The 26,961-nt window shown below is 50.1% G+C and overlaps 1 protein-coding gene across 3 annotated transcripts in view; it reads right to left on the bottom strand.

The window, feature by feature from the left end:
* LOC132835941 (ras GTPase-activating protein nGAP-like) overlaps positions 1-26,961 on the bottom strand; it is a 102,523-nt gene that overhangs the window by 57,105 nt on the left and 18,457 nt on the right. Inside the window, exons 1-3 of one of the 3 annotated variants that reach the window (XM_060855071.1) lie at positions 26,383-26,413; positions 25,140-25,279; positions 17,665-17,737 (exon numbers count right to left, since the gene is read on the bottom strand). In XM_060855071.1, the coding sequence (XP_060711054.1) occupies positions 17,665-17,737; positions 25,140-25,163 (97 nt within the window). In that variant the 5' untranslated portion in view covers positions 25,164-25,279; positions 26,383-26,413. Of the gene's footprint in view, positions 1-1,770; positions 1,994-17,664; positions 17,738-25,139; positions 25,280-26,382; positions 26,414-26,961 lie in introns of those variants that run through there. The other 2 variants (XM_060855070.1, XM_060855072.1) reach the window with 2 other exon arrangements.

Raw genomic sequence — 26,961 nt, 5'->3', positions numbered from 1 at the left:
ACGTGATGGTCAATAATATCTTCATGCTCACCGTCACTGAGGCCAGCTTTCTATTCCCGATTTCTGAATGGAATTAAAACCCCAGTAGCTGCCATGCAGGGAAGTCAACCCTGGTCACCTCTGGGTTAGATTAGATTACTTACAGTGTGGAAACAGGCCCTTCGGCCCAACAAGTCCACACCGACCCGCCGAAGCACAACCCACCCATACCCCTACATTTACCCCTTCACCTAACACTACGGACAATTTAGCATGGCCAATTCACCTGACCCGCACATCTTTGGACTGTGGGAGGAAACCGGAGCACCCGGAGGAAACCCACGCAGACACGGGGAGAACGTGCAAACTCCACACAGACAGTCACCTGAGGCGGGAATTGAACCCGGGTCTCTGGCGCTGTGAGGCAACAGTGCTAACCACTGTGCCACCGTGCTGCCCCGTGCTGGTTACTTTACCACTGTGTCACCACCTCCACCGTTCCTGTCCTAGAGCTAACTGAGGACCAACTGGTGCCTCTCAGGCAGAAGGTTCACATCCCATTTTAGAAACAAGGGAATGGCACTATTCCCAGCAGGGGCATTGATGGGTCAAATGGCCTTCTTGTGCTGTTTCCTTCTATAGTTCAGCATAAAAACCTATGTTGAACCTGAAATGCAGTGTGAAGGGGGTGCCACAAGCACTTTCTTTCACATGAGACATAAAAGCCAGACACATCGTAAGGAGGATGCAACAGGTCCCAGGGCACCATTTGGGGAAGAGCAGACGATTTCTCCCCATTGCCTTGCCCAGTATTCATCCCTCCCCCAACATCAAACCACAAAACCGATAAGTTGGTCATTTACCACATTGCTCTTTGGGATAGCTTGCTGTACACAAGGAAACTCCTTCCAAAACAACTGGGACAGCACTTGGAAAAAAAAAGCATTTCAATGGTTGTAGACTGCTTTGGGACATTCTGAGATTATGGGGGGTGCTATATAAATGCAAGCCTTTTTCTTCTTTTAACCTATCAGGAACATGTATACGTTCATGGAAAATTTTCTGTCTTTCTTGAAACCTAAACACTCAACCTTCACAAAATATCAATTAATTACTATGGGATAATTTAGCATGGCCAATCCACCCTAACCTGTACATCCCTGGGACACTATGGGGTAATTTAGCATGGCCAATCCACCCTAACCTGCACATCCCTGGGACACTATGGGGTAATTTAGCATGGCCAATCCACCCCAACCTGCACATCCCTGGGACACTATGGGGTAATTTAGCATGGCCAATCCACCCCAACCTGCACATCCCTGGGACACTATGGGGTAATTTAGCATGGCCAATCCACCCTAACCTGTACATCTGTGGACTATGGGAGGAAACCGGAGCAGCCGGAGAAAACCCAGGGAGAACATTGTAATTAGGCAAATTCTATTGATAATTGATCCGTTCCTTGGGAAATTCCTCTGCTGGAATAAAACCTTGTGACTTATTAATGGAAGCTCCTCTCATATTTTCTCCAGACATCCAAAGTAATTTATGAATAAAAGGGAATTTTATTTTTGAACTGTGGAGGGTGGTTGGAACTATTTCTAACTTGTATAGTTTACTCAGCTAAACTATGCCACAGCTTGGAGCGAGTTTTAAACAAAACGTTGTTGAGTTAAGTTAAGCTTCCCTGTGCAAAAGCGCCACAGCCAAAGGGGAGGAGAGAGTTCTAGCCTCTGCTGAACGACGACTGCTGAGGGTTGGGACAGCGAGCACAGAATTGTCACTCACCTTGCTGTGCCCCACAGGCAAGCCATCGCTTCAAGCCCATCCTGCCCTGTCGTTGTTGCGTCTCGGTTTTGTGGCTCCCAGGGTCGGGTGTCACACAGGGTGCGCTCGGAGTGTGAGCGTCTCTCCCACGACCACCGCCCGAAACGGTTCCTGCCTTTGCAAAGCCCCGGCCTCTCCCTGTCTGCCCCGAAACCCGGGTGGTGTCTCTCTCTCTCTCTCTCTCTCTTTCTCTCTCTCTCTTCCCCACGACGCTCCGGTCCTCTGCGATGCAGAGTAGCGAGTATCAGCTTCAGTGTAACTGACGGCCAACCAAATTCACCGGTCACGTGACCACGTCAGTCTGATTCAAAGAAAGCATTCCAACCTGAACATTGTCATCTATCTACCTTCTTAACTTCCTGTTTGCAGAAAATCAAATTTCCCCTGTTTCACACCAAGATTGTACGTGCTTCTTAGACTGGCGATAAGCTGAGCAATTATTGTCAGCTTGCCAGCTACGTCCGGCAGGAACTATAGAACAGTACGGAACTGAAGGAAGACATTCAGCTCATCAGCCTCTGCTAACTCTTTGCAGGAACTCTCCAATGAGTCCCACTCAAAACAGCAGTCCCAGCACCCTGCTATTTCTACATCAGCCTGCAAACCCATTCTCCATCAGAGCCCACCCCCTCTACTCTGCCCCTGCAGTCCCCCCCCTAAGCTGCACATTTTTCAACAGTGGGAAGGAACCCGAGCACCCAGAGGAAACCCACGCAGGTCCGGAGAGAATGTGCACACTCCAAACAGACACTCGCCCGGGGGTGGAATTGAACAGCTGTCCCTGATGCCGTGAGGCAGCAGTACTCACCACTGAGCTGCCCATTCTGAGATAGCAGGGGCTTTAATTAGTTCTACCGGGTTTGTGCTTCAAATTCAGATGGCCTGTACAACTCACGGCGCATGAACAAAATAAAATCATCTTCCACTCCGGTTACTGTGTGAATTATATAAACCTTCAATAATGCTCATTCTCAGAGCCAGTACAGGCAGTGACAGGACAAATGGCCTCCTTCAATATTGTAACCATTCTGTGGTTTTGTGTTTTCCAGCTGCCCTGCCTGTAAGAAACGAAGCTCACTCACTTTAATAATTTCAGTCCGAGACAAGATCTGAATCAGCAATTATATATTTCCTTCACATAGTTTTCATTCTTGTTAACTCAGCTCTTAGCTGAAACAATTATACACTGGTGTGGGTTCATTTACCCTGTATAAGTAATTATGATTGCAGGAGTAACACTGCTTTACCTATATCCCACATGCCATTATATACAGTTCCCCCTTAATGAATCTCTTGGAGCCATCCTCAATGTTGAACGTTCCTGTTTTGCATCCCCTTAACATCCCATGCTCTGAAGAGAAGTCTCTCAGCTCCTCCAGTCTCTCAGTGGGGAAGGAACCTGGCTGATTTCACCTCGCACTCCTGCAGGTATCCTGAGGTCAACTGTAGACCCCAAATGTCACCCTGAATGTTACTAATGGAGTGTACCACAACCCAGCCTGGATCCTGGGCCACATAACCAGAACAGACGACAACAGGAGCACGCGGACAGGTGACGTTGTCATGGACAATGTTAACGTTCATTATTGCATGGCTGTCCCAGACCCTGCAATACTGTGGCAAGCATCTTGAACTTCCATATCCAGTGCTGCCCAAATGGGAGTTGGGACCCCCGCTCCCCGACACCGTGGCATCACGAGCTGAGACCTTGGGATCCCAATCTCTGAGGTCCAGCTGGCCATTGTGGGAGCAGGTCTCCCTCATTTCCCGACTCGACCTGTCCCCTTCACCCCCTTGCCCCTCTCACAGGCATTCCTTCCCGTCACCCCCTGCAGAATGATCCCGGGGACCAAGGGCTTGTCATATGGGGAGCGGTTGAGGACTCTGGGTCTGGACTTGATGGAGTTTAGAAGGGTGAGGGGGGAATCTGACCAAAACTTACACAAGGCTGAGGGGCCTGGAGAGAGTGGACATGGAGAAGATGTTTCGTCTAGACTGGGACCCGAGGACACAGCCTCATGCTGAAGGGACAAACCTTTGGAAGGGAGATGAGGAGGAATTTGTTCAGCCAGAGGATGGGGAATCTCGGGAACTCATTGCCACAGAGAACTGTGGAGGCCAAGTTACTGAGTGTCTTTAAGGTGGCGATAGATAGGTGCTTGATTGGTAAGGAGATCAAGGGAAGGCAGGAAAATGGGGTTGAGAAACAAATCAGTCATGATCAAAAGGCAGAGCTGACTCAATGGGCCGAATGGTCTGATTTTCCCTATCATATGGTTTAATCTTTATGGTCTTTGCCACAACCACTACCTCCATTTACACCACCCCACACCTTCTCACGGAGAGGTTGTAACCATTGGTTTAAAACCAGGAACACAGTGGGGGAAAGGGTTGGCAATGCATTGCCTCAATCCTCTGGGGAGGTAGGCCTGCACTTCAGGTTCAGAAAGTGGTGGAACAGCAGAAGGAGCTCGTCACCAGGAATCTTGCCAGACGTTCCTTTGAGCGTGCCCAGGACTGGGCACGTTGTTGGCTGACTTGAAAAGCCTCCCTTCCTCTTGTGGTGTTACGTTCTTAAGGAGCGTTAGTCATTTCCTGCCCACCAATCGACTGTTCGGAAATAGAGCAACTGCCTTAACCACACCAGCCCGAACTAAACAGAAGCCAAAAACCCCCTGATGGTCCCATTCCCAGATACACAGTGCAGTCAGTAACCATTTCCAACAGTTAGAGGCTACTGTCAACAAGTGAAGGGTGTTCATTAAACATGACAATAGTCTACAACACAGGAACAGGCCATTTGGCCCAACTGTTCCATGTTGGTCTACATCACCCCACCAGCTGCATCCTTGCCCCCACTTCATGTCAAACTATCAACATATCCTGCCATTCCTTTTGACCCCCATGTGCTTATCCAGCATCATCCTGGAACGTACCCAACATATATTCACCTCTGTGTGCTGGTGAGTTTCACACTCACACTACTGTCAGGGCAAAGAGAGTTTCTCCTGATTGAATGGAAGTATTGTCCGCCACGTTGGTTATCAAATAGGTCGACAGAGGCCTGGTGGTATTCTGTCGAGATTCTCAACATTGCCCACAAAATAATTTCTCCACCAGAGAGAGAGAAGGCTAGAATTGGCTGACCATCCATTTTGGATAAATTACTAAGAGTTAATGCTAATCCCACTCAGGTGGCTGACTAGATACCTGCTCCACCCAGTAATGGATGCCTGTTTCCACAGAATCTCTACAGTGTGGAAAGAAGCCATTCAGCCTGTCAATTCTGTACTGACCCTCCAAAGAGGATCCCAACCAGATACACATCCCTACCCCATAACCCTGGATCTCCCATGGCTAACCCACCCCAACCTGTACACCCCTTTTGGGACAATGTAGCATGGCCAATCCACCTGAATCTGCACATCTTGTGATTGTGGGAGGAAACCCACGCAGACTGTTGGAACTCCACTCAGACAGTCACCCGAGGGTGGAATCGAACTCAGGTACCTGGCGCTGTGAGGCAGCAGTGCTAACCACTGAGCCACCTCTCATGCGTTGAGTCACCAACTTACTTTGTGGGGGGGGGATGATGTGAGGGTCATAAATGCTCTAAGTTTCAGATGGGGGGAGGGGTTTGGCACATTCAATCAACATGGAAGCCTTGAAATCCATTACAGCCCATAAAGTGGCCATTCGGCCCATTGAATTTAGGCTCGGTGACTGTCATTACGATGCTGCCTGGCCAGCTGGGGTATTTTTAACACTTCCCATTTATATTAATCACTTGGTTGAGTTGATAACGTGGGAAAGGTCAGTCTGCCTTCTAGCTGTCGCGTACACTCTGGGAACGTTTGCATAACCGAGAAGCTGCCAACAGTGAGCACAGAATATTCCAGAGAAAGTCATTTTCATGTGATTGCCCCACATTAGAAACAGGGGGGAGAAAGTTTGTTTCTTTGTCGGAATGTTTCTTTGAGGAATGAAATTGTCAGTGTGTTAGTGAACTTGCTCATCTGACCAATAACTCTTTGTGTTGAATGTGGAAGGGGAGGAGCCTATTCTGCCCCTGTTTGGGTGTATTTTCAATTTCCACAGCACGAGGGCATCGTTGGCTGGGCCAGCATTTGTTACCCATCCCTAATTGCCCCTGGAGAGGAGGTAGCTAAGCCTCACTTCTGGATCTATTTGCAATGGCCTCCAGGCAGGGAGTTCCAGGATTCTGACCCAGCGGCATTGAAGGAACAGCGATACATTTCCAAGTCAGGATTGGAGGGAAGCTTGCAGGGGGTGGTGTTCCCACAGGGTGGTGTTCAGGCTGTACACACCCCAACATTAGTCGAGTGCCACATCAGCTTTATACTTGACTTGTCTGGGTCTAACCTGTCTAATGGTGAAGGGTTTATGCCCGAAACGTCGAATCTCCTGTTCCTTGGATGCTGCCTGACCTGCTGAGCTTTTCCAGCAACACATTTTCAACTCTGATCTCCAGCATCTGCAGCCCTCACTTTCTCCTCTAACCTGTCTAACTCAAACTACTGCAATGAGGAGTTTCTTCCAGGCATTTATTGTAAAGTTCTTCACATGGACCTCCATTTAAATACTCTTCTTTTGTTCTCCCTTTCCAAATGAACAGTGGTATTGTTGGGTTTCATCAATTTGTGAGATCATTATTACTGACAAACTTGAAAAGGGACTCTCCAACCAAAGTTCATTTTGAGAACTGCAGATCTGTCCCTCTCAGATTCTTATACAATGTCAGTGACCAGATAATGTTGGCTAATTCCTCCTTCTTCCCTAATCGTTCCCCATTAAATACTTGTAAACGTCTTTAAATGAATTACTTATACATTATTACAGAGTCATCGAGTCATCCAGCATGGAAACAGACCCTTCGGTCCAACCAGTCCATGCTGACCCTAACCCCAAACTAAACTGGTCCCATCTGCCTCCTCCTGGCCCATATCCCTCCTATTCCTGTCCTTATCCAAATGTCTTTTAAACGTTGTAACTGTACCCGCATCCACCACTTCCCCAGGAAGTTCATTCCACACACAAACCGTCCTCTGAGTAAAACATTTGCCCCTCACATCTTTATTTAAATCTCTCTCCTCTCATCTTAAAAATGTGCCCCCTAGTCTTCGAATTCCCCAGTTACTTTCTTCATAAAACATGCCCTCCAGTCCAGGCAGCATCCTGGTAAATCTCCTCTGCACCATCTCTAAAGCTTCCACATCCTTCCTGTTATGAGACGACCAGAACTGAAGACAATATTCCAAGTGGGGGTTGAACCAGGGCTCTATAGAGCTGCAGCATAACCTCGTGGCTCTTAAAATCAATCCCCCCCCCCCCCCCCCCGCAGTCGTTAATGAAAGCCAACACACCATACACCTTCTTAACAACCCAATCGCCTTGGGTGGCAACTTTGAGGGATCTATGGATGTGGACCCCAACATCCCACCATGCCTCCACACTGTAAAGAATCCTGACTTTAACCCTGTACACTGCATTCAAATTCAACCTTCCAAAATGAATCACTTCACACTTCACCCTTTTCCAGGTTGAACTCCATCTGCCACTTCTCAGCCCAGCTCTGCATCCTATCAATATCCTGTTGCAACCTACAACAGCCCTCCACACTATCCACAACTCCACCAACCTTCATGTCATCAGCAAACTTACTAACCCACCCTTCCACTTCCTCATCCTAGTCATTGATAAAAATCATAAAGAGCAGAGGTCCCAGAACAGATCCCTGTAGGACACCCCTGGTCACCGAGCTCCAGGCTGAACACTTTCCATCTACTGCCACCCTCTGTCTTCTATGGCCCAGCCAATTCTGTATCCAGACGGGCAAAGTTCCCTGTATCCCATGCCTCCTTACTTTCTGAATGAGCCTATCATGGGGAGCCTGATCAAACACCCTGCTAAAGTCCACATACACCACATCCACTGCTCTACCTTCATCAATGTGTTTTATCACATCCTCAAAGACTTCAATAAGGCTTGTGAGGCATAACCTGCCCCTCACAAAGCAATGCTGATTGTCTCGAATCAAACTATGCTTTTCTGAATGATCATAAATCCTGTCTCTCGGAATCCTCTCCGATAATTTGCCCACCACAGCCGTAAGACAGACTGGTCTGTAATTCCCAGGACCTCCCCTACCTCCCCAGCTCCAGGCACAAGTTCCCTCCACTATCCCTGATTAGCTCTACCCTCACTCTGGCCATCCCCCTGTTCCTCACATAAGTGTAGAATGCCTTAATCCTACTCGCTAAAGCTTTCTCATGTCCCCCCTTCTAGCTCCAGGTCCATTCTTCAGTTCCTTCCTGGCGATTTGGTAACCCTCTAGAACCCTGTCTGATCCTTGCCTCTTCAACTATAAGTAAGCTACCGTCTTCCTCTTGACTGGATGTTCCACATCCCTTATAACCCAAGGTTCCTTCACCCTCCCATCCCTTCCTTGACTCAGTGGGACAAACCTATGATCAGCAAGTACTCCTTAAACAACCTCCATGTTTCTGTCATGCATTTCCCTGAGAATATCTGTTTCCAATTTATGCCCCACAGTTCCTGCCTAATAGCATTGCAATTCACCCTCCCCCACTTAAATACTTTCCCAACCATCTGCACCTGACCCTTTTCACAAATGTACTAAAGGTCGGAGAGTTGTGATCACTATTACTGAACTGCTCTCCCACCAAGAGACCTGACACCTGGCCTGGATCATTACCTAGCAACATATCCAATATGGCCTCCCCTCTAGTTGGCTTATTGACAAATCGAGTCAGGAATCCTTCCTGGACACTCCTGACACTCCAACCAAACTATTTGCATTAAGAAGGTTCCAATCAATATTAGGGAAGTTAAAGTCACCCATGACAACAGCCCTGTTACTGATGCACCTTTCCAAAACCTGCCTCCCAATCTGCTCCTCTGTGTCTCTGTTGCTAATGGGGGGTCAATAGAAAACTCCCAGTAATGTGACTGTTCCTTTCCTGTTTCTGACTTCCATCCAGACTGGCTCAGTACACAAACCCTCCTCAATGCCCTCCCTTTCTGCAGCTGTGATACTATCCGTAATTAGCAATACCACTCCCCCACCTCTTTACCTCCCTCCTATTCCTTTTAAAACACCTAAATCCTGTAACATCCAATGACCGTTCCTGTCCCTAGGGTGTCCAAGTCTCTGTAATGGCCACAACATCATAGCTCCAAGTACTGATCTATGCTCTGAGTTTGAAACACTTCAACCCATCACACTAACTGCAACTTTGCCCTATCAACTGTCTATCCTCGCCCACAAACTCTCTGCATGCTGTACCTGCTTATTGACCAGTTACCCCATCCTCCGATCCATGGCTCAGGTTCTCTCTCCCCCCACCAATCTAGTTTAAACCCTCCTGAAGAGCTCGAGCAAACCTCCCGCCCAGGATATTGATGCCCATCCAGGTTAGGTGCAACACGTCCCTCTTGTACAATCCCACCTTCCCCAGAAGGTATCCTAATGATCTACATACCTGAAACCCTCCCTCCTACACCAGCCCTGCAGCCACGTGTTCATCGGAACTCACTCTCTGTTCCTAGCCTCACTCTCTATTCCTAGCCTCACTCTCTGTCCCTAGCCTCACTCTCTATTCCGAGCCTCACTTTCTGGACCTAGCCTCACTCTCTGTCCCTCGCCTCACTCTCTGTTCCGAGCCTCACTCTCTGTCCCTAGCCTCACTCTCTGTCTCTCGCCTCACACTCTGTCCCTTACCTCACTCACTGTCGCTAGCCTAACCCTCTGTTCCTAGCCTCTTTCTCTATTCCTAGCCTCACTCTCTGTCCCTTGCCTCATCCTCTGTCCCTAGCCTCACTCTCTGTCCCTCGCCTCACTCTCTGTCCCTCGCCACACTCTCTAGTCCTAGCCTCACTCTCTGTCCCTAGCCTCACTCTCTGTCCCTAGCCTCACTCTCTGTTCCTAGCCTCACTCTCTATTCCTAGCCTCTCTCTGTGTTCCTAGCATCACTCTCTATTCCTAGCCACACACTCTGTCCCTCGCCTCACTCTCTGTCCCTAGCCTCACTCTCTGTTCCGAGCTGCACTCTCTGTTCCGAGCCGCACTCTCTGTCCCGAGCCTCATTCTCTGTCCCTAGCCGCACTCTCTGTCCCTTGCCTCACACACTGTTCCTAGCCTCACTCTCTGTCCCTAGCCTCACTCTCTGTTCCTAGCCTCACTCTCTATTCCTAGCCTCACTCTCTGTTCCTAGCCTCACTCTCTATTCCTAGCCTCACTCTCTGTCCCTAGCCTCACTCTCTGTTCCTAGCCTCACTCTCTGTCCCTTACCTCACTCTCTGTCCCTAGCCGCACTCTCTGTTCCTAGCCTCACTTTCTGTACCTAGCCTCACTCTCTGTCCCTAACCTCACTCTCTGTCCCTCGCCTCACTCTCTGTTCCGAGCCTCACTCTCTGTTCCTAGCCTCACTCTCTATTCCTAGTCTCACTCTCTGTCCCTCGCCTCACTCTCTGTCCCTTACCTCACTCTCTGTCCCTCACCTCACTCTCTATTCCTAGTCTCACTCTCTGTCCCTAACCTCACTGTCTGTTCCAAGCCTCACTCTCTGTTCCTAGCCTCACTCTCTGTCCCAGCCTCACTCTCTATTCCTAGTCTCACTGTCTGTCCCTTGCCTCACTCTCTGTCCCTAGCCTCACTCTCTGTTCCGAGCCTCACTCTCTGTTCCTAGCCTCACTCTCGGTCCCTCGCCTCACTCTCACCTCCTAGCCTCACTCTCTGTCGCTAGCCTCACTCTCTTTCGCTATCCTCACTCTCTGTTCCTACCCTCACTCTCTATTCCTAGCCTCTCTCTCTGCTCCTAGCCTCACTCTCTCTTCCTAGCCTCACTCTCTGATCCTAGCCTCACTCTCTATTCCTAGCCTCTCTCTCTGTTCCTAGCCTCACTCTCTGTTCCTAGCCTCACTCTCTATTCCTAGCCTCACTCTCTGTTCCTAGCCTCACTCTCGGTCCCTCGCCTCACTCTCACTTCCTAGCCTCACTCTCTGTCGCTAGCCTCACTCTCTTTCGCTATCCTCACTCTCTGTTCCTACCCACACTCTCTATTCCTAGCCTCTCTCTCTGCTCCTAGCCTCACTCTCTCTTCCTAGCCTCACTCTCTGATCCTAGCCTCACTCTCTATTCCTAGCCTCTCTCTCTGTTCCTAGCCTCACTCTCTGTTCCTAGTCTCACTCTCTGTTCCTAGCCTCACTCTCTATTCCTAGCCTCTCTCTCTGTTCCTAGCCTCACTCTCTGTTCCTGGCCTCACTCTCTATTCCTAGCCTCACTCTCTGATCCTAGCCTCACTCTCTATTCCTAGCCTCTCTCTCTGTTCCTAGCCTCACTCTCTGTTCCTAGCCTCACTCTCGGTCCCTGGCCTCACTCTCACTTCCTAGCCTCACTCTCTGTCGCTAGCCTCACTCTCTTTCGCTATCCTCACTCTCTGTTCCTACCCTCACTCTCTATTCCTAGCCTCTCTCTCTGATCCGAGCCTCACTCTCTATCCCTTGCCTCTCTCTCTGTTCCTAGCCTCACTCTCTATTCCTAGCCTCTCTCTCTGTTCCTAGCCTCACTCTCTGTTCCTGGCCTCACTCTCTATTCCTAGCCTCACTCTCTGACCCTAGCCTCACTCTCTATTCCTAGCCTCACTCTCTGTCCCTAGCCACACTGTCTGTTCCTAGCCTCACTCCCTGTTCCTAGCCTCACTCTCTGTTCTGAGCGTCACTGTCTGTTCCTAGCCTCACTCTCTATTTCTAGCCTCACTCTCTGTCCCTAGCCTCACTCTCGGTCCCTAGCCTCACTCTCTTTCGCTATCCTCACTCTCTGTTCCTACCCTCACTCTCTATTCCTAGCCTCACTCCCTGATCCTAGCCTCACTCTCTATTCCTAGACTCTCTCTCTGTTCCTAGCCTCACTCTTTCTTCCTAGCCTCACTCTCTGATCCTAGCCTCACTCTCTATTCCTAGCCTCTCTCTCTGTTCCTAGCCTCACTCTCTTTTCCTAGGCTCACTCTCTGTTCCTAGCCTCACTCTCTGTTCCTGGCCTCACTCTCTATTCCTAGCCTCACTCTCTGCCCCTAGCCACACTCTCTATTCCTAGCCTCACTCTCTGTTCCTAACCTCACTCTCTATTCCTAGCCACACTGTCTGTTCCTAGCCTCACTCCCTGTTCCTAGCCTCACTCTCTGTTCCGAGCGTCACTGTCTGTTCCTAGCCTCACTCTCTGTTCCGAGGCTCACTCTCTGTCCCGAGCCTCGCTCTCTGTCCCTAGCCTCACTCTCTATTCCTAGCCTCACTGTCTGTTCCTAGCCTCACTCGCTGTCCCTTGCCTCACTCTCTGTGCCTAGCCTCACTCTCGGTCCCGAGCCTCACTCTCACTTCCTAGCCTCACTCTCTGTCCCTAGCCTCACTCTCTGTCGCTATCCTCACTCTCTGTTCCTAGCCTCACTCTCTATTCCTAGCCTCACTCTCTGTCCCTAGCCGCACTCTCTGTTCCTAGCCCCACTCTCTGTCGCTAGCCTCACTCTCTGTCCCTCGCCTCACTCTCTGTACCGAGCCTCACTCTCTATTCCTAGCCTCACTCTCTGTCCCTCGCCTCACTCTCTGTCCCTCGCTTCACTCTCTGTCCCTTGCCTCACTCTTTGTCCCTCGCCTCACTCTCTGTCACTTGCCTCACTCTCTGTCCCTCGCCTCACACTCTATTCCTAGCCTCACTCTCTGTTCCAAACATCACTCTCTATTCCTAGCCTCACTCTCTGTCCCGAGCCTCACTCTCTGTCCCGAGTCTCACTCTCTGTCCGTCGCCTCACTCTCTGTCCGTCGCCTCACTCTCTGTCCCTCGCCTCACTCTCTGTCCCTCGCCTCACTCTCTGTCCCTCGCCTCACTCTCTGTCCTTCGCCTCACTCTCTGTTCCTAGCCTCACTGTCTATTCTGAGCCTCACTCTCTATTCCTAGTCTCATCTCGGTCCCTTGCCTCACTCTGTGTCCCTAGCCTCACTCTCTGTCCCTAACCTCACTCTCTATTCCTAGCCTCACTCTCTGTCCCTTGCCTCACTGTCTGTCCCTAGCCTCACTCGCTGTTCCCAGCCTCACTCTCTGTCCCTAGCCTCACTCTTTGTCCCGAGCCTCACTCTCTGTTCCTAGCCTCACTCTCTGTCCCTAGCCTCACTCTCTGTTCCTAGCCTCACTCTCTGTCCCTAGCCTCACTCTCTATTCCTAGCCTCACTCTCTGTCCCTATCCTCACTCTCTATTCCTCGCCTCACTCTCTGTCCCTCGCCTCACTGTCTGTCCCTAGCCTCACTCTCTGACCCAGACCTCACTCTCTATTCCTAACCTCACTCTCTGTCCCTCGCCTCACTCTCCGTTCCTAGCCTCACTCTCTGTCCCTCGCCTCACTCTCTGTACCGAGCCTCACTCTCTATTCCTAGCCTCACTCTCTGTCCCTCACCTCACTCTCTGTCCCTCGCCTCACTTTCTGTCCCTTGCCTCACTCTCTGTCCCTCGCCTCACTCTCTGTCACTTGCCTCACTCTCTGTCCCTCGCCTCACACTCTATTCCTAGCCTCACTCTCTGTCCCTCGCCTCACTCTCTGTCCCTCGCCTCACTCTCTTTCCCTCGTCTCACACTCTATTCCTAGCCTCACTCTCTGTCTCTCGCCTCACTCTCTGTCCCTCGCCTCACTCTCTGTCCCTCGCCTCACTCTCTTTCCCTCGCCTCACTCTCTGTCCCTCGCCTCACTCTCTGTCCCGAGCCTCACTCTCTGTCCCGAGCCTCACTCTCTGTTCCGAGCCTCACTCTCTGTCCCTAGCCTCACTCTCTATTCCTAGCCTCACTCTCTGTCCCTATCCTCACTCTCTATTCCTCGCCTCACTCTCTGTTCCGAGCCTCACTCTCTGTTCCTAGCCTCACTCTCTATTCCTAGTCTCACTCTCTGTCCCTCGCCTCACTCTCTGTCCCGAGCCTCACTCTCTGTCCCTCGCCTCACTGTCTGTCCCTAGCCTCACTGTCTGTCCCTAGCCTCACTCTCTGTTCCTAGCCTCACTCTCTGTCCCTAGCCTCACTCTCTGACCCAGACCTCACTCTCTATTCCTAACCTCACTCTCTGTCCCTCGCCTCACTCTCCGTTCCTAGCCTCACTCTCTGTCCCTAGCCTCACTCTCTGTCCCTAACCTCACTCTCTGTTCCTAGCCTCACTCTCTGTCCCTCGCCTCACTCTCTGTCCATAGCCTCACTCTCTGTCCCTAGCATCACTCTCTGTTCCGAGCCCCACTCTCTTTTGCTAGCCTCACTCTCTGTCCCTCGCCTCACTCTCTGTTCCTAGCCTCACTCTCTGTCCCTAGCCTCACTCTCTGTCCCTCGCCTCACTCTCTGTTCCGAGCCTCACTCTCTGTTCCTAGCCTCACTCTCTGTACCTAGCCTCACTCTCTGTCCCTGGCCTCACTCTGTGTTCCGAACCTCACTCTCTATTCCTAGCCTCACTCTCTATCGCTCGCCTCACTCTCTGTCCCTTGCTTCACTCTCTGTTCCTAGACTCACTCTCTGTCCTTCGCCTCACTCTCTGTTCCTAGCCTCACTCTCTATTCCTAGTCTCACTCTCTGTCCGTCGCCTCACTCTCTGTCCCTCGCCTCACTCTCTGTCCCTCGCCTCACTCTCTGTCCCTCGCCTCACTCTCTGTCCTTCGCCTCACTCTCTGTTCCTCGCCTCACTGTCTATTCTGAGCCTCACTCTCTATTCCTAGTCTCAGTCTCGGTCCCTTGCCTCAGTCTGTGTCCCTAGCCTCGCTCTCTGTCCCTAACCTCACTCTCTATTCCTAGCCTCACTCTCTGTCCCTTGCCTCACTGTCTGTCCCTAGCCTCACTCGCTGTTCCCAGCCTCACTCTCTGTCCCTAGCCTCACTCTCTTTCCGAGCCTCACTCTCTGTTCCTAGCCTCACTCTCTGTCCCTAGCCTCACTCTCTGTTCCTAGCCTCACTCTCTGTCCCTAGCCTCACTCTCTATTCCTAGCCTAACTCTCTGTCCCTAGCCTCACTGTCTGTCCCTAGCCTCACTCTCTGTCCCTTGCCTCACTCTCTGTCCCTAGCCTCACTGTCTGTCCCTAGCCTAACTCTCTGTCCCTAGCCTCACTGTCTGTCCCTAGCCTCACTCTCTGTCCCTCGCCTCACTCTCTGTCCCTCGCCTCACTCTCTGTCCTTCGCCTCACTCTCTGTTCCTCGCCTCACTGTCTATTCTGAGCCTCACTCTCTATTCCTAGTCTCAGTCTCGGTCCCTTGCCTCAGTCTGTGTCCCTAGCCTCGCTCTCTGTCCCTAACCTCACTCTCTATTCCTAGCCTCACTCTCTGTCCCTTGCCTCACTGTCTGTCCCTAGCCTCACTCACTGTTCCCAGCCTCACTCTCTGTCCCTAGCCTCACACTCTGTCCCGAGCCTCACTCTCTGTTCCTAGCCTCACTCTCTGTCCCTAGCCTCACTCTCTGTTCCTAGCCTCACTCTCTGTCCCTAGCCTCACTCTCTATTCCTAGCCTAACTCTCTGTCCCTAGCCTCACTGTCTGTCCCTAGCCTCACTCTCTGTCCCTTGCCTCACTCTCTGTCCCTAGCCTCACTGTCTGTCCCTAGCCTAACTCTCTGTCCCTAGCCTCACTGTCTGTCCCTAGCCTCACTCTCTGTTCCTAGCCTCACTCTCTGTCCCTGGCCTCACTCTCTATTCCTATCCTCACTCTCTGTCCCTAGCCTCACTCTCTGTCCCTCGCCTCACTCTCAGTTCCTAGCATCACTCTCTATTCCTAGCCTCACTCTCTGTTCCGAGCCCCACTCTCTTTTGCTAGCCTCACTCTCTGTCCCTCGCCTCACTCTCTGTTCCTAGCCTCACTCTCTGTTGCTAGCCTCACTCTCTGTCCCTAACCTCACTCTCTTTCGCTAGTTTCACTCTCTGTCCCTTGCCTCACTCTCTGTCCCTCGCCTCACTCTCTGTCCCTCGCCTCACTCTCTGTCCCTAACCTCACTCTCTGTCCCGAGCCTCACTCTCTGTTCCTAGCCTCACTCTCTGTCCCTAGCCTCACTCTCTGTCCCTCGCCTCACTCTCTGTCCCGAGCCTCACTCTCTGTTCCTAGCCTCACTCTCTGTCCCTCGCCTCACTCTCTGTCCCTCGCCTCACTCTCTGTCCCTAGCCTCACTCTCTGTCCCTCGCCTCACTCTCTGTCCCTAGCCTCACTCTCTGCCCCTAGCCTCACTCTCTGTCTCTAGCCTCACTCTCTGTCCCTAGCCTCACTCTGTTCCTGTCCTCACTCTCCGTTCCTAGCCTCACTAACCTGTGGCACCGGTCACAATCCTGACAGTCTTGCGTCTCACTTGAGTGGGACTAACATTAACAGCTGGTAATTTATCCCAAGCGGGTGGTCAGCCAGTTCTACCCTTGCCTCTCCCTCTCACTGAAAAATCTTTTTTCTATGAAATTCATTGAAATGAACAATGGAACTCTGTGCAAATAAAAGTTTTGTTTCATTTTCTCCGTGTTCCTTCAGACTATAAATCACACACTTAGAAATAAATATAGACACATCCACGTGGAAACCTAGGAATGGGGGCAGTCCCACAAATATCTGCCAGTATTTAGTAAGATATTGGTTTCTCTCTAACCTGACTCCAGATTATCCTGAACCTCTTCAGATTAGATTGGATTCCCTACAGTGTGGATACAGGCCCTTCAGCCCAACAAGTCCACACCGACCCTTCGAAGAGTAACCCACCCAGACTCATTTCTCTCTGCCTAATGCACCTAACCCTATGTGCAATTTAGCACGGCCAATTCACCTGGCCTACAATATCTTTGGACTGTGGGAGGAAACCCTCGCAGACATGGAGAGAACGTGTCCACACAGACGGTCACCCAAGGCTGGAATCGAACCTGGGTCCCTGGTGCTGTGAGGCAGCAGTGCTAACCACTGAGCCACCATGCCACCCATATGGATCAGATAAATGATATCAATCTCAGCCATGTGAAGAGTGGTCTGCCATCCTTTGCGGGCAGAAGCTGTTCCTAACTGGTATAACCTGGCTTTGAAAGGAACAGTCTTACCCAACCCATCCCTTTCTCCCATCTCATCCCCATGGGTTTGCCTCTTACCATCAATGGGTTGGAGTATTGGAGACTGAGGGGGCACCTCGTGGAGGTTTATAAAATTATGAGGGGCAGGGACAGAGTGAATAACTAAGGTCTTTTCCCCCAGATAGGGGGTCCAAAACTAGATTTCAGCTGAGAGGGAAAAGATTTAAAAGAGAACTCGGGGGTAACTTTTTCACACAGAGGGTGGGACGTGTGTGGAATGAGCTGCCAGAGGAAGTGATGGAGGCTGGTACAATTGCAACATTTAAGAGGCATCTGGATGGGTACATGAATAGGAAGGGTTTGGAGGGATATGGGCCAAGTGCTGGCCAATGGGAGTAGATCAGATTGGGATGTTTGGTCAGCTGGAACGAGTTGGACAGAAGGGTCTGTTTCCATGCTACATGACTCCAAACCTCTCAGCACGAAAGATCAAAGAGTGATATTTTTTGAGGGTTAAGAGGGATATGGGCCAAGTGCTCAGCAAATGGGACTAGATTAGGTTGTGATATATGGTCAGCATGGACGAGTTGGACCGAGGGGGTCTGTTTCCGAGCTGTACATCTCTGTGGCTCTCTGAATCCCTCTGAGCACTCCTCAATGTTGCCCATCGTCATCCCATCTCTCTTCCTGGTCTTTGTGACTCCCTGCACTGTTGGCCAGTCAATTATAAAAAGACATTGAAGCAGTTAAGGGAGAGGAATAAAGAGAAGATTCTTACCCCAGTTCAGTGATGCACCGAGGCTGTTATCAGATATGCAGCTACTGGTCCTTAGCCTAATTCTACAGCCTGCCTACAATTACAAAAAATAGCAATGGTTATAACAGAGAACTACTATTAACTGGTGATTTTATTACAGATCTCACCATTATTGCTAGATTACTTACAGTGTGGAAACAGGCCCTTCGGCCCAACAAGTCCACACCGACCCGCCGAAGCGCAACCCACCCATACCCCTACATTTACCCCTTATCTAACACTACGGGCAATTTAGCATGGCCAATTCACCTGACCCGCACATCTTTGGACTGTGGGAGGAAACCGGAGCACCCGGAGGAAACCCACACAGACATGGGGAGAACGTGCAAACTCCACACAGTCAGTCGCCTGAGTCGGGAATTGAACCCGGGTCTCAGGCGCTGTGAGACAGCAGTGCTAACCACTGTGCCACCATGCTGCCCTTAATAAAATGCACTTAAATCTTGTTGGTGAGAGACACACATCACTGGTGCTTTCTACACTAGATTCAATGGACAAATGCCCAAAGACCAAAGATACAGCAATAAAGACAAAGGAGGAATAGGTTGCATTACGTCACAAAATGTGGGAGCATGACGGGCAAGGCCGGTATTTGATGCCCTTCCCTACTTGTCCTGGAAAAGGTGACAATGAGCTGCCTTCTTGAATAAACTGGAGGCCCAGGCTGTCACTACAAAGGGCAGTGAAGAGGCGACTCCATTGCTGTGGGTCCACAGTCATGTGCCAATCAGACTGGGTGAGGGTGGCAGCTTTCCTGCCCTGAAGGACATGAATGAACGAGATGGGGCTTGTTTTTTTCTTTAAAGGCTTCAAAAGTAAAACACTGCGGACGCTGGAAATCTGAAACAAGCGCAGCAAGTGCTGGAGAAACTCAGCAAGTCTGGCAGTGTCTGTAGAGAGAGATAGAATTAACATTTTTGAGTTCTTTATCACAGATGCCATCTGTTGAGTTTCTCCAGTATTTTCTGTGCTTGGTTTGGGCTTTTATGACAATTGTTGATAGTTATCATGATCACCATTCCTGAGAATAAGTTTTCTTTCCAAGATTAATTCATTAATTTTAAATTGTACTTGCCCTTAGGGTGAGATTTAAATCCCTATCCCTGGGGTATTAACCTAAACCTTTAGGCTACTAGACTCGTAACATTTCCATACACAGTTTCCTATTCATTCTTCCTTGAAATACAGAAAGAATACTCTAATAAAAGCAACATCCTATAGATCCTGGAAATCTGAAATAAATGCAGAGGCCTAGATTAGATTACTTACAGTGTGGAAACAGGCCCTTCGGCCCAACAAGTCCACAACGGCCCGCCGAAGCGACAACCCACCCATACCCCTACATATACCCCTTACCTAACACTACGGGCAATTTAGCATGGCCAATTCACCTGACCCGCACATCTTTGGACTGTGGGAGGAAACCGGAGCACCCGGAGGAAACCCACGCAGACACGGGGAGAACGTTCAAACTCCACACAGTCAGTCGCCTGAGGTGGGAATTGAACCCAGACCTGTTATAGGAAAGATATTATTGGATTGGAGAGGGGTCAGGGTGTTGCTGGGACTGGAGGGTTTGAATTATAAGGAGAGGCCAGATAGGCTGGGAATGTTTTCCACTGGAGCGTAGGAGGTTGAGGGGTGACATTGTAGAGGTTTATAAAATCATAAGGGGGATAGATAAGGTGAACAAGGGTCTTTTCCCCAGGGCGGAGGGGTTCAAAACTACGGGGCGTAGGTTTAATGTTTTAAAAAGGACATGAGGGGCTATTCTTTTAATCAGAGGGTGGTTTGTGTGTGAAATGAACTGCCAGAGGAAGTGGTGGATGCAGGTATGGTTACAATGTTTAAAAACCATTTGGATAAGGACATGAATAAGAAAGGTTTGGAGGGATATGGAACAAGTGCAGGCAGGTGGGACTAGTTTAGTTTGGAAACATGGCCAACATGGACTGGTTGGGCCGAAGGGTCTGTTTCCGTGCTGTATGACCCTCTGACTGTATAACTGTATAATGCTGGAGAAGCTCAGCAGCTATGGCAGCGGAGAGAGAAGCAGAGTCCAGTGTGACTCGCCCTCAAATCTTCCGAAACTCTGTTTTTCTCTCTCCCCCACAGATGCTGTCAAACCTGCTGAGTTTCTCCAGCAATTTCTGGCGTTCATTTGTGGAAAAACAATTGCAGGTTATTTCTCAAAGCTAGGAGGGGAAAGGAAGTTGAATCAAAGTGAGAGGGCTTTGGTCAGCTGGGTGGGCTGAAGCGAGAGTCTTACAGGAAGGACTGGGAGATGAGAAAAAGGTTAGGAGGAGCTTGGAATCAAGGAGTGGCAAGCAGTGGTGAGACCGAGCGAGAAAGCAGGGGATAAGAGGCTGGAGTCAGAGCTTAGAAGGAACGGTGAACGTGGGAACAAGAGAACTTCAGAGAGACAGGGATGAAATAAATGCAGAGGCCTGTTATAGGAAAGGTATTATTGGATTGGAGAGGGTTCAGAAAAGATTGACCAGGATGTTGGAGGGTTTGAGTTATAAGGAGAGGCCGAATAGGCCTCATCACCAAGTGCCCCTTTATGTACATGTACAAAGTACATGACACTGACCCAGCTAGCTCAGAGCCAGCTCTCAGGGTGAACAGAACCCCTGACCCTCCTGTTTACATCTGTCAGCCAGGGCTCCCTGATCGGACCAGATTAACAGCCCCGATCTGGGAACTCATATCCTCTGACCTCACTGCAAGGCAGGGACAAGGTCGTGGGCTAAAGTGGAACAAAATACGCAATGACAAGGCATTTATGTTATTTTTGTCCACCTACCAGGCTGAAAAGGCAATAATTCACCATAACGTCTGGGTGCGGGTCACAGCCATGGTAATAATTACTGATGAAGGGCTTTTTGCCCGAAACGTCGATTTTCCTGCTCCTCGGATGCTGCCTGACCTGCTGTGTTTTTCCAGCACCACTCTGATCCAGACACTGATAATGATCAACACACACAGTTCCTGCTGTCAGGTTTCCTCCAACAGACAGCAGAGGGAACAGTTTGACAGACCAAGGGAGTGAGTTACAGACACAGACCCACACTCACTGAGTCAAGCTTTGTTTCAGCTGCCTCACAGGAGATCGACATCTGAGGTATATTTATCAGACAGCACTCTGCAGGAAGGTGATGGCTGCCTAGTAATGGTCACCAGGCCTTTAATCCAAGGCCCTATCCCTTGGGGTTATGAGTTTGGATCCTACCATGGTAAATGGTGGAATTTAAATTCAGAAAATAATATAAAGCTGGTCTTAAAAACAGTTTATCGATTGCTTCAGGAAATTCGGCAAGGACCTGAAATATTAACTCTGCTTTCTCTCTCTGCTAGAACTGCTGACTTTCTCCAGCAAACTCTGCTTGTGTTTCAGATTTCCAGCATCCCCTGTTGTCAGATTAATCCCTGTTCAATCATGCTATACCCAGAGAGGAATCATCTTGGACATGCCCTAGTTTAGGGGCACAGTCCACCTCCTCCAGGATTTTCGCTTCCCCGGTCCCCAACGCCTTATTTTCACTATGGACATCCAGTCCCTGTACACCTCCATCCCCCATCACAAAGGACTCAAAGCCCTCCGCTTCTTCCTTTCCCGCCGCACCAACCAGTACCCTTCCACTGACACCCTCCTTCGACTGACTGAACTGGTCCTCACCCTGAACAACTTCGCTTTCCAACCCTCCCACTTCCTCCAAACTAAAGGAGTTGCCATGGGCACCCGCATGGGCCCCAGCTATGCCTGCCTCTTCGTAGGATATGTGGAACAGTCCATCTTCCGCAACTACACTGGCACCACCCCCCACCTTTTCCTCTGCTACATCGATGACTGTATCGGCGCTGCCTCGTGCTCCCACGAGGAGGTTGAACAGTTCATCAACTTTACTAACACCTTCCATCCCGACCTGAAATTCACCTGGACTGTCTCAGACTCCTCCCTCCCCTTCCTAGACCTTTCCATTTCTATCTCGGGCGACCGACTCAACACAGACATCTATTATAAACCGACTGACTCCCACAGCTATCTGGACTACACCTCCTCCCACCCTGCCCCCTGCAAAAACTCCATCCCATATTCCCAATTCCTTCGTCTCCGCCGCATCTGCTCCCAGGAGGACCAGTTCCAACACCGCACAGCCCAGATGGCCTCCTTCTTCAAGGACCGCAGATTCCCCCCAGACGTGATCGACGATGCCCTCCACCGCATCTCCTCCACTTCCCGCTCCTCCGCCCTTGAGCCCCGCTCCTCCAACCGCCACCAAGACAGAACCCCACTGGTTCTCACCTACCACCCCACCAACCTCCGCATACAACGTATCATCTGCTGTCATTTCCGCCACCTCCAAACGGACCCCACCACCAAGGATATATTTCCCTCCCCTCCCCTATCAGCGTTCCGCAAGGACCACTCCCTTCGTGACTCCCTCGTCAGGTCCACACCCCCCACCAACCCAACCTCCACTCCCGGCACCTTCCCCTGCAACCACAGGAAATGTAAAACTTGCGCCCACACCTCCCCCCTCACTTCCTTCCAAGGCCCCAAGGGATCCTTCCATATCCGCCACAAGTTCACCTGCACCTCCACACACATCATCTATTGCATCCACTGCACCCAATGTGGCCTCCTCTATATTGGGGAGACAGGCCGCTTACTTGCGGAACGCTTCAGAGAACACCTCTGGGCCGCCCGGACCAACCAACCCAACCACCCCGTGGCTCAACGCTTTAACTCCCCCTCCCACTCCACCGAGGACATGCAGGTCCTTGGACTCCTCCACCTGCAGAACATAACAACACGACGGCTGGAGGAGGAGCACCTCATCTTCCGCCTGGGAACCCTCCAACCACAAGGTATGAATTCAGATTTCTCCAGTTTCCTCATTTCCCCTCCCCCCACCTTGTCTCAGTCGATTCCCTCAACTCAGCACCGCCCTCCTAACCTGCAATCTTCTTCCTGACCTCTCCGCCCCCACCCCACTCCGGCCTATCTCCCTCACCTTGACCTCCTTCCACCTATCCCACCTCCATCGCCCCTCCCCCAAGTCCCTCCTCCCTATCTTTTATCTTAGCCTGCTTGGCTCTCTCTCTCTTATTCCTGATGAAGGGCTTATGCTCGAAACGTCGAATTCCCTATTCCTGAGATGCTGCCTAACCTGCTGTGCTTTAACCAGCAACACATTTTCAGCACAGTTGGGGTGGACAAAGCAATTCAGCCTTCACCGGTGATTCCCACATCTGGCAAACTATAACAGGAGGCAGTTAACCATGCCAAGCCAGACTAGGCAAGCATGGCACACTCTCTTCCCTGAAGTGAATTTGTGAACCAGATGAGGTTTGTCAAGCATAATGCGGTGGTTGCATGGTCACCATTAGCGACATTAACTTTTAATTCTAGATTCACTTGACCGAGAAGCTGCCATGCTGGGATTGGACATGAGTCTCCTGATCATTCCAGCCCAACCAGCTCAGTGAGATAACCACAATCCCACTCTATCCCTGTGGGGCTGTGTGGTGTTGCAGAGTTCTCAAGTTAGCTCAGCTCCCTGCGGAATCTTTCATGGAGTCAAACATCCCAAGCGTTATCCAACAAGTTCCCAATGACACAGGGAGGAGAGATGTTATAATGTTATCATGATAAAGTTGGTCTGCAGGTAATTAAGAAGGCAAATGGAATATTGTCCTTCATTGCTAGAGGGATGGAGTATAAACATCGGGAGGAGCTGAAAATGTGTTGCTGGAAAAGCGCAGCAGGTCAGGCAGCATCCAAGGAGCAGGAGATTCGACGTTTCGGGCATAAGCCCTTCTATAAACATAGGGAGGTTATGTTGCAGCTGTATAGGGTGCTGGGTGAGGCCACCCCTGGAGTACAGTGTGTGGCTTTGGACTCCTTACTTGAGAAAGGATGGACTGGCACTGGAGGGGGTGCAGAGGAGGGTCACCAGGTTGGTTCCAGAGTTGAGGGGGTTGGCTTATGAGGAGAGACTGAGTAGACTGGGCCTATACTCATTGGAATTCAGAAGAATGAGGGGGGTATCTTACAGAAACATGTAAAATTCTGAAGGAAACAGACAGGGGAGAAGCAGGGAGGTTATTTCCACTGGGGGCGGTGGAACTAGAACGAGGGGGACATAGCCTCAAAATTATGGGGAGCAGGTTTAGGCCCGAGCTGAGGAGGAACTTCTTCACCCAGAGGGATGGGAACCTGTGGAATTCCCTGCCCAGTGAAGCAGTTGAGGCTACCTCGTTGAGTGTTTTAAGGCAGAGATAGATTTTTTGAACAGTAAAGGAATTAAGGGTTATGGGGAGCGGGCGGGTAAGTGGAGCTGAGTCCATGGAAAGGTCAGCTGTGACCTTACTAAATGGTGGAGTGGGCTCGGGGGGACAGACGGCCTACTCCTGCTCCCGGTTCTTACATTCTTAAGTTACTTGAAATCTCCACCTTTAGCTACAGTCTGTCTGATGTGGTTCAGTGAACCCACCCCCCCTCCCCCGGCATATTTTACAACATTGAGGGCACTGTATTGAGGGCAAATTGTTGATCAATGTCACATACATTTGTTTCATATCTTCACAGACGCTTTTGTTTGTTTCCCCTTTCGGGGGAGTATTGGAAGGATTAAGGTGCTGATTGTCTACCTATTAAACCATGTTACAAACACTCCCTGTGTGCCCTGGAGGGGCAGGGCGGGCAGGGATCTGCAGTGCTCTTTTACAGAGCCAGGGGGCGTCCCTCTCACACACACCAGATATACACACACACGCGCGCACGCACACACACATACACACATTCTCTCTGTCTCACACACACACACTCTCTCTCTGTCTCACACATACACACACACACTCTCTGTCTGTCACTCACTCACACACACACTCTCTCTCTCTCAAACACACACTCTCTCTGTCACACACACTCTCTGTCTGTCACTCACGCACACACTCTCTCTCTCTCTGTCACACAAACTCTCTCTGTCACACACACTCTCTGTCTGTCACTCACACACACACTCTCTCTCTCTCTCTGTCACACACACTCTCTGTCTGTCACTCACACACACACTCTCTCTCTCTCTCTGTCACACAAACTCTCTCTGTCACACACACTCTCTGTCTGTCACTCACACACACACTCTCTCTCTCAAACACACACACTCTCTGTCTGTCACTCACACACACACTCGCTCTCTCTCTCTGTCACACAAACTCTCTCTGTCACACACACTCTCTGTCTGTCACTCACACACACTCTCTCTCTCTCTCAAACACACACATACTCTCTGTCTCTCACACACACACACACTCTCTCTCTCTCAAACACACACACTCTGTCACACATGCTCTCTCTGTCACACACAAACACACACACACACACACACACACCTGTATAAGATCATTGTCCACGTACTATTACATACCTCATCATCTTTGGACATCAGCATCAACTGGCCGTTGACAAGAGTACAGTTATTGATGTCCCAGACTGGCACTCCTGCTGAAGGTACCAGCGAAATGGGAGGGCTCTGAGTTTCAGAGGTCACTGCTGCATCAACACTATCTGTAAAGGGATGGCAGGGTGGGAAGAGGGAATAAAAACACACATCAGGGAGGAGGGAATAAAGACACACATCAGGGAAGAGAGAATAAAAACACACATCAGGGAAGAGGGAATAAAAACACACATCATGGAGGAGGGAATAAAAACACACATCAGGGAAAAGGGAATAAAAACACACATCAGGGAAGAGGGAATAAAAACACACATCAGGGAGGAGGGAATAAAAACACACATCAGGGAGGAGGGAATAAAAACACACATCAGGGAAGAGGGAATAAAAACGCACATCAGGGAAGAGGGAATAAAAACACACATCAGGGAGGGGGGAATAAAAACACACATCAGGGAGGAGGGAATAAAAACACACATCAGGGAAGAGAGAATAAAAACACACATCAGGGAAGAGAGAATAAAAACACACATCAGGGAGGAGGGAATAAAAACACACATCAGGGAGGAGGGAATAAACTCACACATCAGGGAAGAGGGAATAAAAACACACATCAGGGAGGAGAGAATAAAAACACACATCAGGGAGGAGGGAATAAAAACACACATCAGGGAGGAGGGAATAAAAACACACATCAGGGAAGAGAGAATAAAAACACACATCAGGGAGGAGGGAATAAAAACACACATCAGGGAAGAGGGAATAAAAACACACATCAGGGGGGAGAGAATAAAAACACACATCAGGGAAGAGGGAATAAAAACACACATCAGGGGGGAGAGAATAAAAACACACATCAGGGAGGAGGGAATAAAAACACACATCATGGAGGAGGGAATAAAAACACACATCAGGGAGAAGGGAATAAACTCACACATCAGGGAGAAGGGAATAAAAACACACATCAGGGAGAAGGGAATAAACTCACACATCAGGGAGGAGGGAATAAAAACACACATCAGGGAGGAGGGAATAAAAACACACATCAGGGAGAAGGGAATAAAAACACACATCAGGGAGAAGGGAATAAACTCACACATCAGGGAGGAGGGAATAAAAACACACATCAGGGAGGAGGGAATAAAAACGCACATCAGGGAGGAGGGAATAAAAACACACATCAGGGAGAAGGGAATAAAAACACACATCCCACCGTGAAAACAAACCGTTGCAGTTGGACATGGGGATTGGATGGTACCCAAAGTGGGGAAGACAAATCAGACCCTTTGTGCTGGTTCCCACACAGACCACCCAAGGCCAATGATGCCCACAATCCATGAATGGGCAAAATCACAGCCACATGATTGCTGGCTGAAGGTTCCCATCAATACACCGCCAACAAATGTGTTAAAACTGTTTTCTTATTGTCACTTAGAGCTGCTGTTTCATGTGATTATGAAAGTCCCATTCAATATACATTAAACATCCAGAAAATTACAAAAGGGGTGCTTTTACCCCCCAGCGGGCAAACCAAGGTTCATCTGTCAAACTGATCACACTCTGGTATACACCAGGGAGGGCAGGGGGTACTGGGCACGGATCATGTTCAGTCAAAGATCACACCTTCCTGTCTCGCCTGCCACTTTGTGGTGTGACAGGAAGCAGCAACAAGGTGTGCTGCGTGCAAGAGATTTCCGGCCCCCGCTGAAAACACTCTGCCTGCATGTCACTAACGTCAGGGTCGACCGTGAGAACCTCTCAGCAGAGGAGAAGACTATCTTTACAGGGCACT

This window comes from Hemiscyllium ocellatum, chromosome 45 (genome assembly GCF_020745735.1).
Source record: "Hemiscyllium ocellatum isolate sHemOce1 chromosome 45, sHemOce1.pat.X.cur, whole genome shotgun sequence".
Taxonomy (NCBI): Eukaryota; Metazoa; Chordata; class Chondrichthyes; order Orectolobiformes; family Hemiscylliidae; genus Hemiscyllium; species Hemiscyllium ocellatum.
Note: the sequence above shows the minus strand (reverse complement) of the source record. Positions and strands in the feature narration are given on the sequence as shown.